This window comes from Nelumbo lutea, chromosome 1 (genome assembly GCF_056320005.1).
Source record: "Nelumbo lutea isolate HS-2025 chromosome 1, American lotus-T2T, whole genome shotgun sequence".
Lineage (NCBI taxonomy): Eukaryota > Viridiplantae > Streptophyta > Magnoliopsida > Proteales > Nelumbonaceae > Nelumbo > Nelumbo lutea.
In genome coordinates, this window is record NC_142684.1 from 63058321 (window position 1) to 63072475 (window position 14155).

Sequence of the window (14155 nt, forward strand, 5' to 3'; positions counted from 1 at the left end):
CGCCACCAAGCAGTTCACCACCGAGCAGGTCACCATCGGGCAGTTCGCCACCAGGCAGTTCACCATCGAGTGGCTCGCCACTGGGCAGTTCACCACTAGGCAGTTCGCCACCAGGCAGTTCGCCACCGAGCAGCTCGCCATCGGACAGTTCGCCACCAAGCAATTCACCACCGGGCAGTTCGCCACCAGGCAGTTCACCACCGGGCAGTTTGCCACCAGGCAGCTCGCCACCAGGCAGCTCGCCACCAGGCAGTTCGCCACCAGGCAGTTCACCACCGGGCAGTTCGCCACCAGGCAATTCACCCCCAGGCAGTTCTCCACCGGGCAGTTCGCCACCAGGCGGTTCACCCCCAGGCAGTTCTCCACCGAGCAGTTCGCCAGTAGGCAGTTCACTACCAAGTAGCTCATCACTAAGGCATGCCACCACCGGGTCAAATAACGAGGTACTTAGCCAAAAAAATTTACATCACAAAACATTGGTACGTGGCCGAAAACGGTTACATCAATTGGCAACGTCTGTGGGAACACGCTACAAAAAGCTAAGTTCTCATCCTACAAAAGCTAAGTTCTCGTCTTGCCAAAACTAAGTCCTCACTTTTTAGAAATTGAAGCTATCGTTTTATAGTTTACATTTTTTATGAACTCAGAGACTATGCAGGGAGCTAACGGACTAAGTAGCTCTACCAACCTTACTTTCAATTCAGATAATGCCACATCAGTCCTCTCCGCAAGGTCCCCCCTACAAAGATGAGCTCTTCGTGGCTTTCGCGGGAGTTGGCGGCCAACTGACTACATAGGCGCCCTTACTGGTCGAGCCTTCCAAGGCTCCCGTGTGAGCTGGCAACCTAAAGTTAGTAGTGTTGCCCCCGAAGGTCGAGTCCCTAGTAGCTTCTTGTAGGAGTAGGTGACCGGCATTATGAAGCTGATGCAGGCCAAGCCTACGGGCCACATTACTACTTAAGACCCGGTCACCTCTCCGGCACGAACAAAGTTAGAAAAGAGTATACCACTGGTCACTCCCAAAGCCTACGGGCCACATTACCACTAAAGACCCGGTCGCCTCTCCGGCACGGGCAAAAGTCAAAGAAGAGTAAATTGCGAGTCGCTCCCAAAGCCTACGGGCCACACTAGTAATTGGATCAGCACTTACTAGCTCATCGACTTACGGGCCAAAAGAAATCTACTCCCTTCGTTGAGTTACTATCAGCTCGGGAGTGGGGGGCTATTGATGAGGGCAGATTTGAACCTCCAGTGAAATTGTGACACGTGGCACCTCGTGACAACTAGTAAAACAACCAGCCAACAAACTTACGAAGTTGGTGACCCACCTGGGCACCAGTCTGGCCGGCCTGGCGCGACCTACGCGCGGCACACGCGACCTGCGCAGCGCGTGCGCGGCCTGCGCGACCTACGCACGGCATGCGCGACCTGCGCGGTGCACGCGCGGCCTGCACGAACTGCGCGAGGCCTAGCGCGCGGCCTGCGCGACCTGGCCAACCTGGACCAGCCTAGCGCATGATCCGGCCAAGGCGCCCACCGACAAACCTGGCCTAGACACTGACCCGCCGACTGACACAGGCGCCGACCTGACGACCTGGCCTAGACACTGACCCGCCGACTGACGCAGGCACCCCTCTAACAACCCGGCCCAGGCGCTGACCTGGCCTCCTGACACAAGCGCCAGCCTGACGACCTCGAGGAGTTCACCACCATACCCCGGTTCTGATAGGATGCGACGAGTCTTACTGTTTGGAGGCTTTTTCACCCACCTAACCCGCGAGGACTCCGGTATATAAAGACGTCACCCCCAAAGGGGAGGGGAAGGAAAAAAGGGAAGTAACCCCTGCTCTCTCACTCTCTCATATTATCTTCAAAGCTCTCTACAATAAGTGTGCTAACTTAAGCGTCGGAGAGCCCCCACCGGGAAAATACCCCTGGGACCTCTGATTCAGTTCTCGCAGGTCCTTCAGCTCCCGCCGCCCACAAAGAGGAGGAAAAGATGGAGTTCTCGCAGGTCTCTCAACTCCCGCCACCTACAAAGAGGAGGAAAAGATGAAGTTTTCGCAGGTCCCTCAGCTCCCGCAGCCTAAAAAGGAAAGAAGACCACCTCATGCTGAGGGCAGTCGGATTGCACCGTACCAGGGATCTCCAGCATTCTCTAAGTCATCGGCCGCCTAGTAGGTAGTCCGCCACCAGGCAGTTCGCCACCAGGCAGTTCACCACCGGGCAGTTCGCCACCAAGCAGTTCACCATCGAGCGGCTCGCCACCGGGCAGTTCACCACCGAGCAGCTTGCCACTGGGCAGTTCGCCACCAGGCAATTCGCCACTGAGCGGATCGCCACCGGGCAGTTCGCCACCAAGCAGTTCACCACCAGGCAGTTCGCCACTAGGCAGTTCGCCACCAAGCAGTTTGCCACCAGGCAGTTCGCCACCAAGCAGTTCACCACCAGGCAGTTCACCACCAGGCAATTCGCCACCAAGCAGTTCGCCACCGGGCAATTCGCCACCAGGCAGTTCACTACCAAGTAGCTCATCACTAAGGTATGCCACCACCGGGTCAAATAACGAGGTACTTAGCCAAAAATATTTACATCACAAAACATTGGTACGTGGCCGAAAACGGTTACATCAATGTTGAAACTCAATTTTCTACTGTCATCAAAGTTCTTCGATCTGATTCTAGTGGTGAATACATGTCTCATGCACTTCATGATTTTTTAAATGAAAAAGGTATTCTCTCACAACGTTCTTGTCCACACACACCTCAACAAAATGGTGTGGCGGAGAGAAAAAATCATCTCTTAGAAGTTGCTCGTACATTGCTACTTGAGTCTTTCGTTCCCCCTAAGTTTTGGGTAGAAGCTTTATCTACATCAATTTATCTTATTAATAGACTGCCTTCTCAAACTCTAAAACTTGAGTCTCCTTATTTTCGTCTTTATCAACAACATCCTCAGTATGGGCATTTACATACATTTGGTTGTGTTTGTTTCGTTCATTTGCCTCCTCTTGAACGTCATAAACTTTCTACCCAATCTATTAAATGTGCATTTATGGGATATAGTACAAATCAGTTTTTCTCGCAATGTTGTTTTTTCTAATCAGTTTTTCTTTCCACATTGTGATCAGTCATTCTTCGACATTGCTATTCTTCCTAGTTTTGATGAATCATCTTCTTCTCCTGAACGATTCAAGCCTGGATATGTGTATGAACGACGTCATTCACCACTGCCCCTTCCGACTCTAGATCTGTCACCTGATCCTGCTCCGGCTATCTTGAGATTCTCCACTAGAGTCTCCCATCCTCCTAATTGGTATGGCTCCTATCATACATCCTTTAGTGCTACTTTGTCCTCTGTTTCGGTTTCATCTTCTTACTCACAGGCAGTTAAGCATGAGTGTTGGCAACAAGCAATGCAAGAACTTCGAGCTCTTCAAGATAATCATACATGGGATATTGTTCCATGTCCACCCAAAGTTAAACCTATTGGGTGTAAGTGGGTTTACTCAATGAAACTTCGCTCTGATGGGACTCTAGAGCGCTATAAGGCTAGGTTGGTTACTCTTGTTATCAACAGGAGTATGGGGTGGACTATGAGGAGACATATGCTCCTGTGGCTAAAATGACTATTGTGCGAACAATCATTGCCATTGCTGCTTCACAGAGTTGGCAACTTAAAAAAATGGATGTCAAAAATGCTTTTCTCCATGGTGATCTCAAAGAAGATATCTACATGACACCTCCTCCTGGTTTGTTTTCCTCTTCTACTTTGGAAGTTTGTAAATTGAATCGCTCATTGTATGGCTTAAAACAAGCTCCGTGCATGGTTTGAGAAGTTCATATCTGCCTTGCTACAGTTTAAGTTTGTGCAAAGTCAATATGACTCTTCTCTATTCTTTCATAAAACTTCTACTAGAATTGTCCTTCTTTTGGTCTATGTTGATGACATAGTTATAATAGGAACAGATTCTTAATTGATTACTCAGCTTTAGTAGTATCTTCGAGAGTCCTTTCATATGAAAGATATTGGCCACCTTACATATTTATTGGGATTGGAAGTTCAATCTAACTCCTCTGGTATATTTCTCAATCAGCATAAATATACTCAAGATTTAGTTGCATTGGCTGGTCTTTAGGATTCTTCATTGGTTGATACTCCTCTCAAAGTGAATGTCAAGTACCACTCGGATGAGGGAGAGCTACTTTCTTATCCATCTTTGTATCGACAATTAGTGGGCAGCTTAAACTACTTGACTATTACTAGACCTGACATCTCCTTTGTTGTCCAACAAGTTAGTCAGTTTATGCACTCTCCCTGTCATCTTCACTTGGTTGCAGTTCGTCGCACCATAAGATATCTTTGGGGTACTCCATGTCGTGGTTTATTTTTTCCCACTGGGTCTTCTCTGCGCCTTAGTGCTTTTAGCGATGCCGATTGGGTCAGTTGCCCAAATACTCGTCGCTCTATTATAGGTTGGTGTATGTTTCTTGGGGATTCTTTGATATCGTGGAAGAGTAAGAAACAAGATCGGGTCTCTAAATCTTTTACTAAATCTGAATATCAGGCTATGTCTGTTGCCTGCTCTGAGATTACTTGGCTTCAATGATTATTGACTGAGATTGGATTTCCTCAATCTAATCCTACTCCTCTACATGCAGATAATACCATTGCTATTCAAATTGCTACTAATCCAGTCTACCATGAGCGCACCAAGCACATTGAAGTTGACTATCATTATATTCGAGATGTTGTAAATACTCGAGTTATTTCTCTTCAACATGTTTCCATAGCTTTGCAAATTGCCGATGTGTTTACCAAGTCTCTTACTCGACAACGCCATCAATTTCTTATTGGCAAATTAATGCTTCTTGATCAACCAATATCAATTGGAGGGGGGATGTTGCCATATAGAGCAAACATTTATTTTGTACAGCCTATTTATTTTGTATTCATATTATCTTTCCATAAGTAGATTGTATAGCTGTAGGTAGAGATAAACCAGCCTTAAATCTTTGTAAATCAGCCTTTAATTATTGTATATTCAGTTATATATTCAAGGAAATCAGAATGAAAAGGCATTGAGTCATTCAATCAAAATTCTTTCAAAGCAAAAGTTATCAAAAGAAATAGACTAATTCGATCAAGTGAATGAAGATTCACGTAGAGGTCTCAATTCTACTATTTTTGTAGATTATTGGGACATGAAATATAATAACACTTCATTCAACAGATAAAAATTCTCCTTGAGTCAATTGGGTATTGCCTCTACTGCAATTACCCTAGATGGAAGAAGCATCCTGAGGTGATGTTGAGTCCTACTGAGTAAGATATACAACTTAAGCTAATACAAATGGTGGATCAAGATATACAAATGCAAATTACTGTTATAGTTGGGCATGAACCTAGCATGGAAATTGGTAAAATTCTATTAAAAATCAAAAGATGACTCTAATGGCATGCTACTTGAGCTAATACAAAGTATCAAGACTATTTACCCAACCTGAAAATTGATTGGACTCAATCGAAACATTAAATCAAAATGCTGACCCAAAGAAATTGAACAGAACAAAATGTTGACCCAAAGAAAATTTCAATACTCAAAGGAACTTGTAATTTGTTGCATACATCAAATTGTATATAGTGTTACATACAACAAATTGTACCTCAAAATCAAACACTATAGATTACAATCAATCTGACCAAAATTCAGATTATGCAAGACTGTTAACTAATATTTATATATTATGGACCTTCATGGATTATTCATCCTCAAAGAAAATTTCAATTAGATACCAAATTGTTAAAACCTTTAAGAAAATTGAAGATCTACAGAAAATTTCAATTCAGATTGCGTACTTGAGCTTGACTGAGCTGGAGAAATTTGGGAGTGTTGGTTGCATCTTTACAGTTGAACTAATAGGGTCCCACTAGAGGGAGAGACAGAGTTGGTGGTTCAATTTTCCCCAAGATCGGTATGTGAGAACCAATAATTAAATGGTTTGCATACATAGCATGGATGTGGCCAAGGCTTTGTAAGACTCAAAGATCTAATTCATATTGCAACTACCCATCCATAAAAACAAATTATGTAAAGAAAAATATATGGGTCCCATTTGTCATAGAAGGTTAGCCCTTTGTCCTGGAAAGTAAGCGCGAAGATGGGCTTTGACTTCTAGGTAAAGTGCTCGACAAAGTAAGGTTGCCTCTTTCCATAATCACTGTGTGACAGCCTTTTGTGGGTTTTTGATGTTGGGGCAGAAAGTAAATTGCAAAAGCCCAACATTAAGCTCAGATCAAGAAGGATCGAAAACACCAAGGGGCTACTGACATCCGCTTTGAATAGAATATATGTTTATTGTTTTTATAATTTTACAAATGAAAATAAATTTTGTTTCTCACAATACATAAGCATCCACATATGTAAAAACGTAAAACAAATATGAAACAGGGGTAAGAGTAGATGGAGATGAAGCACTTACCACCAGTGGTTCGGTGCAGCAGTGGTTGGAGTTGCAATGGTAAGTGGTGGTCGGAGTTATAGAGGTGAGTAGAGAAGAAGGGGCAACGGCGGTGCTCTGCAAGAGAAGTTGCAACGGTAAAAGAAATCAGGTTTATGTTAGGTCAACATCAGATGTAAAGCATGGGATCAGTCTTCATAACATACAACGGGGTAGTGTGTTTTGATCCATAAGAAAAACCTATGGATGAGAAATTGGCCCGTGGTGTGGACCGATCCACGAAATAGCGTGAATTGGTGTACACCATGGGCCAACCGAACATCTTAAGCCACTGCTGTGTATTCTAAAACACAATATCTCATGATCATTCCACGATACCAAACACCACCTAAGTTGTAGACATTTTTACGCAGGCTTTACCTGTCAAATGTTTTACTTTCCTAAAGACAAAGCTTAATGTGCACCCCCCAATTTCAGTTGAGGGGCGCATGTTAGAAAGTCCATCATACACGTTTCTCCTACAACATCACCATGCTCTATTTTAGTTACATAACGACTGTAGCTTCTCTATAACACAAGAGAATTCACATTCATATCTATGTTCTATTTGATTCAAGGCGTTGTAATTGACTTCTATTGATAATAGATTGAATTATTAAATTTCAAATTTATTTATTGCTCTATTCCAATGCATTCATCAAATTCGAGTTTGAAATGATGGGAGTTTTTATCAATTTCTCCTTTTTTTTTCACTTTTTTATGGATGGATAACAGAGAAATTCTTCAGAAACCAAGAATGCTTGAACTGATTGTACTCTCCCTCATATTTTTTGCATAATATATTATGTAATGCCACAATATATGTGACTCAACAAACCATAATCTGGCACTTTACGAGCAAAAGATTTTTGTAGTTCTTTGAATGTTTTATAAAAGTGGTTGAGGGGAAATCAAAGTTCTTGATGGCATTTGGTGAGAGATGAGATTGACGCAGTTGTGGCCGGAATTTGGTTTCCAGCGCCAGTTCTGATTGCTCGAGCTCACATTACTGTAATGAACCCAAAAAGACACTTTGGGTTTCTGCTCTAAGAGCTTTGTCGGATGAATGAAAAGGCAAGGAAGACTTTGAATAGTGAAATTCCATTAAGCACCCTCTTGTTAATTTTGGAATGAACTTGATGACATGGCAAAATTCTATTAGAAGATACACGTAAAAGTTAGAATCAAGGATTAAAGTATCGGTATCGGACAAATCGGAAATGGATACGTTTTGGAAATGCATAGATGCGGACAAAAAATATAAAAATACATGGATACACTAGGAAAATACATAGAAACAAAGTTCAAAGTATCGGAAACATAAGGTGTATCGGAAAAGATAATTTTAAGAGACATATCGAGATACGCTTTGGAAACGTATAGATACGGACAAAAAATCAAGATACGCATAGATACACTAGAAAATCCAAAAAAAAAATCCTTAAAAAATATGAACAATAATAAAATTGAGTTTTATGTGAGCATAACTAATTTATTTAAACTTAAAAACCATTCTTTAATGATTTATATAAAGTATCGGGATATAATTAGTAACCATTGAAAAATAATAGAACTAAAATATGTCTATATATACTAATATTTATCAGTTAATATTTATTATATATATATATATATATATTTAGATAATATTTATTATGTATACAAGTTAATATATACCTTAATTTTTAATAAATAAATATAACTTGTATTCATCTTATTATTATATAAATATTAATAATAAAATTTATAGCATTTATTGGGAAACATCCACCAAGGCAAAAGAGATTATTTTTAAGTATAAAAAAACATGTTGTTTTAATAACCAATTAAGGTTGGCATATTGGTTAATTAATTATTGTTGTAAGTAAAATGACTTGGGTTCAAAACTTGTTATTTTTGGTTTGTGATTTTTAACAAGTTAATTCACTTAAATAACATTTAATGACGTATAAAGGTAACTTAAATGAGCATTTAATTGAAATATATTAACATTTAGTGATGTTTCAAACTTTAAGGATTAATTAGAATTGATATTAATGAGAGAGAGAGAGAATAGCTAAATTAAATTTAAATTTAAAAAAGAGAGGGAAATTAAATTCGACTGATACATAATGCATACCGGCATGTTTTGGGTTGTATATACATACTCGAAACGGTCTGATACGAGGCCGACTCGGTTCGATATAGATGAAAAAATACAAAACCATCTAATTATTCATGTTACGTGTATCGGACCTCTTTCGAAACGACACACATCAGCCAATTTTATTTACATTAATAATATAAATATCATATAATTTTATTTATAATGCATCAATCAAGAGTCCAAATAGGGGTGGATTCGAGCCGAGCTGAATAGTATGAGGCTCGAGCTTGGCTCGAGACTATTCTACAAGGCTAGAGCTCGAGCTCGGTTCGAGCCAGAACCTTGAGTTCAGCTCGGCCCAAGATTGATTTTGAGAATAAATATTTTATAAAAATAAAAAATTATATATAAAAATATTTTTATTTGATATTTTTAAAAAAATAGGAATTATAATAATTAATAATTATAATATTTTTAATATATATATATATTATTTTCTACAATTTTATTATATTATATTATATATATAGTAGGCTCGAGCTCAGCTCATTTCATACTCGAGCTAATGAATTGGGCTTGAGCTCGGTTAAAACCGAGCTGAGCCGAGATCAAGCAGCTTGTGAAAAGCTCAATTCATTGCCACCCCTAAGTTCAAGGCACTAAACATATGCACCTATTATATTTTAATTATTATATAAATTATTTTTATTTTACTTTTTTCTTATTTTTTAACATTAACAAAAAGTCAACTAAATATTAAATTCTAAAATACAAATTAAAATATTAATTAATAATTTGTAAAAATCTAATCTTAACTTAAATTATATCAAATTTGCTAAAATTTATAATATACATATTATAAAATGCATAATTTTTAATTACTAAAATAATTATTCCTTTATTAATATTTTATTTATATATTTTTTCTAATATGAAAAATAAATTTTTGAAATAAATGTAGATTAGTGGATTTGATAAATTCAATTTAATGCTATATTCTTGAATATTTTATAAACAATATTTTTCTTTTTTATAAATAATAAATATGTTGTTATTACTTATTAATATAAATTAAAATATTAATTAATAATTTGTAAAAATATATAAAAATTTTAATATGCATATCATTTGCAAATTTATGAATTTTAAGTATTAAAATAATTATTCTATTCTTAATATTTTATTTGTATTCTTGATATTAAAAATCATCTTTTTATATAAACATGGATTTGATAGATTATTTATTGTATTAGTTTATAAAATTTTGTTTTTGAATATTATTCTTTTGAAATTTTAGTTTTTTATTGTATTTGTTTTGAAATTTTAGTTAGAGTTGTTAAATATAAAGATATGCTTTTTGTTAAAATTGCATATACAGATAGAAGTTAATAAATTTTATTTAATTTTATTTATTATCACAAGAAAAACACGGTTTAATGGCTTAGAATTGCATTTAAGGTGCAAGGCTTTGGACACGCCACCAAGCCTGCACTTTTTTATAGAGAAACACTGCATATTGACTTGTGAATGCTTGAGTGTCACTTAGCCATTTAAGAGTTGAAAATATTTAGAAATTTAGATTTTCACAAAGACAATTAGACTAGAAATTAACAAATATATGCTATATTATACCTATATCTATACTACTATTAAAAGTTTAACGAGAGTTTGAAACTTTTGTTTGACTTAAATAACTCGATTTTTTAATCCATTCCCTCTAAGTACAGAAATATTATTTGAGCAACCACTTTTCTCCTAATTCAAATCCCTATTTTTGAATTTGATCCCTCTCTAATCATGAGGTCACAAAATGTAATTTAAACTATTACATTTCCCCTCAATCAATTGCCTTTATTAAGTCATATATTTAGGATATTAACTCTCGTTCTTTTATTGAATCCTATATTAATTAACCATATTTAAAACATAAGTGACAAAGAATAATTGTTTTTATTGATGATATATATAACATATAAATTTAAAACCAACCAAAAAAGAGTTGTTTTCCTATTTGGTAGTGAGTGAACAATTCAACTTTTTGGGTCAAAATGTATCAACCCTTCTAACTGATTCCGATAAAAATCCATTCTAACTGATTCTAATTCCTGTCTGAACCAAACAAAAAGAGAGAATAGATCATTTCAATTTTAATTCGAACAGTAAACCAAACAGACCCTAACAGTTAATTACATCATATCCACTGGCTCTTGTAAGCTCCACTTTGATGGTAATGGACTAATAGTATCGGCAAAATAACATGAAATTGTTAATTACATTCAAGACAATTCTATGCTTTGGTTAGTATTGAAGGACTCGTTTACATGTCAGATCAATTAATCCAAATGAATTGATTTCATGTGCAAATGTTTTAATAATTGTATTTGTATGCACCCCCAACCAAAAAAATAAATATATAAAAATTAGAGACACCTGTCTGAAATTAATAACCATCGGAAAGCTTGCAGTGTAAATGAATCGACTTCACGTGCAAAATACACAGTAAAATTACATTGTTTCCGCGGGAGGCATTAAAAAAAATAATAAACACACCAGATTTTTCTGTTAACCCCCAAATAGGTATCCGGCCGCCTGTTCTTCATTACCATCAAAAAACCTAAGAGCCTGTATTGCTGCATCCCTCCCAAATCCAAGCTCAACAAGCTTCGCAACTTTGGCTTCAAAGTCTGGACCCTGCAGCCAAAGTTAAAAATCATTTAGAACCTACTATTATTTATTTTGATCATAAAATCAATTTAACATCAATATCATCAGCTCACTATCCTACCATGAACCATCCATTAAGCAGTAAAAATTGATGATATGGGGCACAACTAATCACAACTGCACAATGTAAGAGACCCATAGTGTGTTCAACTAGGAAATATCAACTCTTTTAAGGAAACACTTCAGGATATCAAATATCAAACAAGATGATAACTCCAAAAGTTACATATAGGATTATTGGCTCTTCACATTGTGAATGTTTATGTTTGATCACAAAGGCCATTATCGCATAATTTCAGGATCATTACTACCAAAATAAAAAATATGACCATTATAAGGCTTTAAATAAATATTTAGCAATCTCAATTATTCTTTGACAAATCAACTACATTATATATCATGCTTTAATGATAAAAGTTAATATATCCCTGCATCAACTAGCATGCTATTGTATCGTTTATCTACAAAAGACATATAGCCAGCCTCAGGGATGTTCTGGTCTCTCCCACAGTGCTTTGATGATGTGAGGGTTTCATTCAATTAACAGTAAACGCTTCATCCTACTTAGACCTGTTAATGGGCCGGGCCGGGCTTTCACTTGTCATTAAGGGAAATATGTTAGGCCCGAGCCCGAGCCCGGCCCTGATAAAAAGCCCGAAGCCCGAGCCTAAAGCCCGACCTAATAAAAAAAAATTTCCTATTCAAATTAGAATTAAAAATTCAGATAGTTTTTTTTCCTATTTAAGTGAACAATGGGCCTACAAGATGGTTTTTTTCCCCTTTCTTTTATATTTTAAAACACAGTTTTGCATTCTTAAATCAAAAAATTTATTCAAATGGACATAATTGCATTACTTACTTTAAGTCTAATATTAGGTCAGGCCAGGCCAGGCCGGGCCGGGCTCGGGCCGGGCTATTTTGACAAAACCCGAGCCCAGCTCGAATTTATTGAGGGTCGGGCTTTTTGGCCCGAATTTTAGCCCACGGGCCTATAACCACGTTCAAGCCCGTCCGGGGGCCCAGCCGGGCCAGACCGGCCTGCCTGTCAGGCCACCCGGCCCATGAACAGGTCCAATCCTACTACTAATTAAAAAAGGAAGAGCAACCTACCACCCTTATACATGGGACAAGTGCCAAGGGGAGGACCTTTTGTTCATCTAAGGGACGTTGCAGGATTTGGTAATTCTGCAACCCTTTTTGAATCAGCAAAACTACCATGTATGCTATTTTTCCTACCCCTACTAATAGGATATCTTACCTCAAAGGATGCAAGCAAATAATTTTTAGTATCATTAATTATAATAATTTAAAGCTGAAACAAGAGATCCACTTTACCTGTGTTGGGTCAGTTTGCGGGGTACCTGTGAGCAAAGAGAGAACTATGGTTAGCATTACTTCCACAGATAGGAGATAGAATATATAGATATGTCTCCCACTAGCCATGCCTAACTACCTAATGTATAGCATATTGGCAAAAGCAACCAGAAACCATGTTGCCCATGCCATAATCATTGACATGGTTTGGACAGCAGGCACTCAGTTTTAAATGGACCAGAATCAAGTAAAGCTAATGAGGAAAAGAGAAACTCCTAAGGAAAGATATGCTATTGCAGAGTCAAATAAAATAGTGGAAGGCATGAAAACTGGGATGATTTCCAAAACTAACCAGAAGATTGCCCTCCAGTAGACAATTTGCCATCGTTCTTTGTTTCAGATGCTTCCTAAAAGAGACAAATAGACAAACCAGAATTATAAAGAGCACAGCAAAACTCATATTAAAAGGCACAACATTTTTTGGTAGTAAATAAAAATAAATTCTTATTGAAGAGAGAGAAAATCAGGAAGAGTACAAAGATTCCAATATAATAATAAGATTGATAAAAAAGTGACGAGCAACCACCAACATAGAAAAGACAGACTGCTAAACTTTTGTATCAAAAAAAAAATCTACCCCAGGACCTTTTCCCATCCAATTGTTTTCCAAACGCTTGCCTCAAAGGAGCCTTTGAATCTTCTCTGAATTCTGGTAAATTAGAGCCCAATCCGTGCACAAGACTTCATCCTGCTACACACTTTTCCTTCAAAAATCCTTTTATTTCTCTCTTTTCATAGTTCCCAGCAGACTGCAAAAGGAATACAGCTCCAGAAAATTTAAGTTTTTTTGCTTCCTAGTAAATTAGGCCAATATGCAAAGATTTCACTTGGTGAACCCAGTGGCCAAATGTCTTTGTCTAAGAGACAGAAGAAAAAACCCCAAACAAAGAAAGCAAACATGCAGCCATAGAAAAGGTGAAGCACATCCTCTTCATTCAACTCACAGAGACAACACCTGCTTGCTAGATGAACGCCTCTCCATTTGAAATGATTTTGCATCAGAATATGGCTAAAGACGCCAGCCAAGCAAATGCCTCTCCTCTTGGAGGGATTGGATTTCCACCAACACCTTTAACCTCTGACCTTTTGATCTGATTTCTCACAAGAGCTTTGTAGAAAGATATCACTGTAAATCATCCATCTCTGCACTCTTTCCACCATCTCTCATCTGGCATTTCAACATTGATCTCTACCTCTTGTAGTCTGGACAGCAACTGTATACATTCTTCCACCTCTCGATCCAGCAACAGCCTCCTAAACTTTGGAGCCCAAACCACCAAACCCTGCCTGATTTCATAACATTGTGCTATAACAATGTTCTTTTCACTTAGATTATAAAGTCTTGGACATATCACAGAGTTTTCCAACTCCCAACCAATCATCCTCCCAAAACCTAATGGCGTTACTGTTACCCAAACCTACCCTCCATCCTGTCAAAGTGACCATCAACTGATGAAATTTCATAATTCCT

General features: G+C 38.0%; 1 protein-coding gene across 2 annotated transcripts in view; it reads right to left on the reverse strand.

Annotated features, from left to right (window-relative positions):
• Positions 1–10908: 10908 nt before the first annotated feature.
• DDI1 (ubiquitin family protein) overlaps positions 10909–14155 on the reverse strand; it is a 56299-nt gene continuing 53052 nt past the window's right edge. For both annotated transcript variants that reach the window (XM_088963847.1, XM_088963846.1), the window contains exons 14-16: positions 12977–13031; positions 12646–12671; positions 10909–11277 (exon numbers count right to left, since the gene is read on the reverse strand). In XM_088963847.1, the coding sequence (XP_088819973.1) occupies positions 11149–11277; positions 12646–12671; positions 12977–13031 (210 nt within the window). In that variant the 3' untranslated portion in view covers positions 10909–11148. The remainder of the gene's footprint in view (positions 11278–12645; positions 12672–12976; positions 13032–14155) is intronic.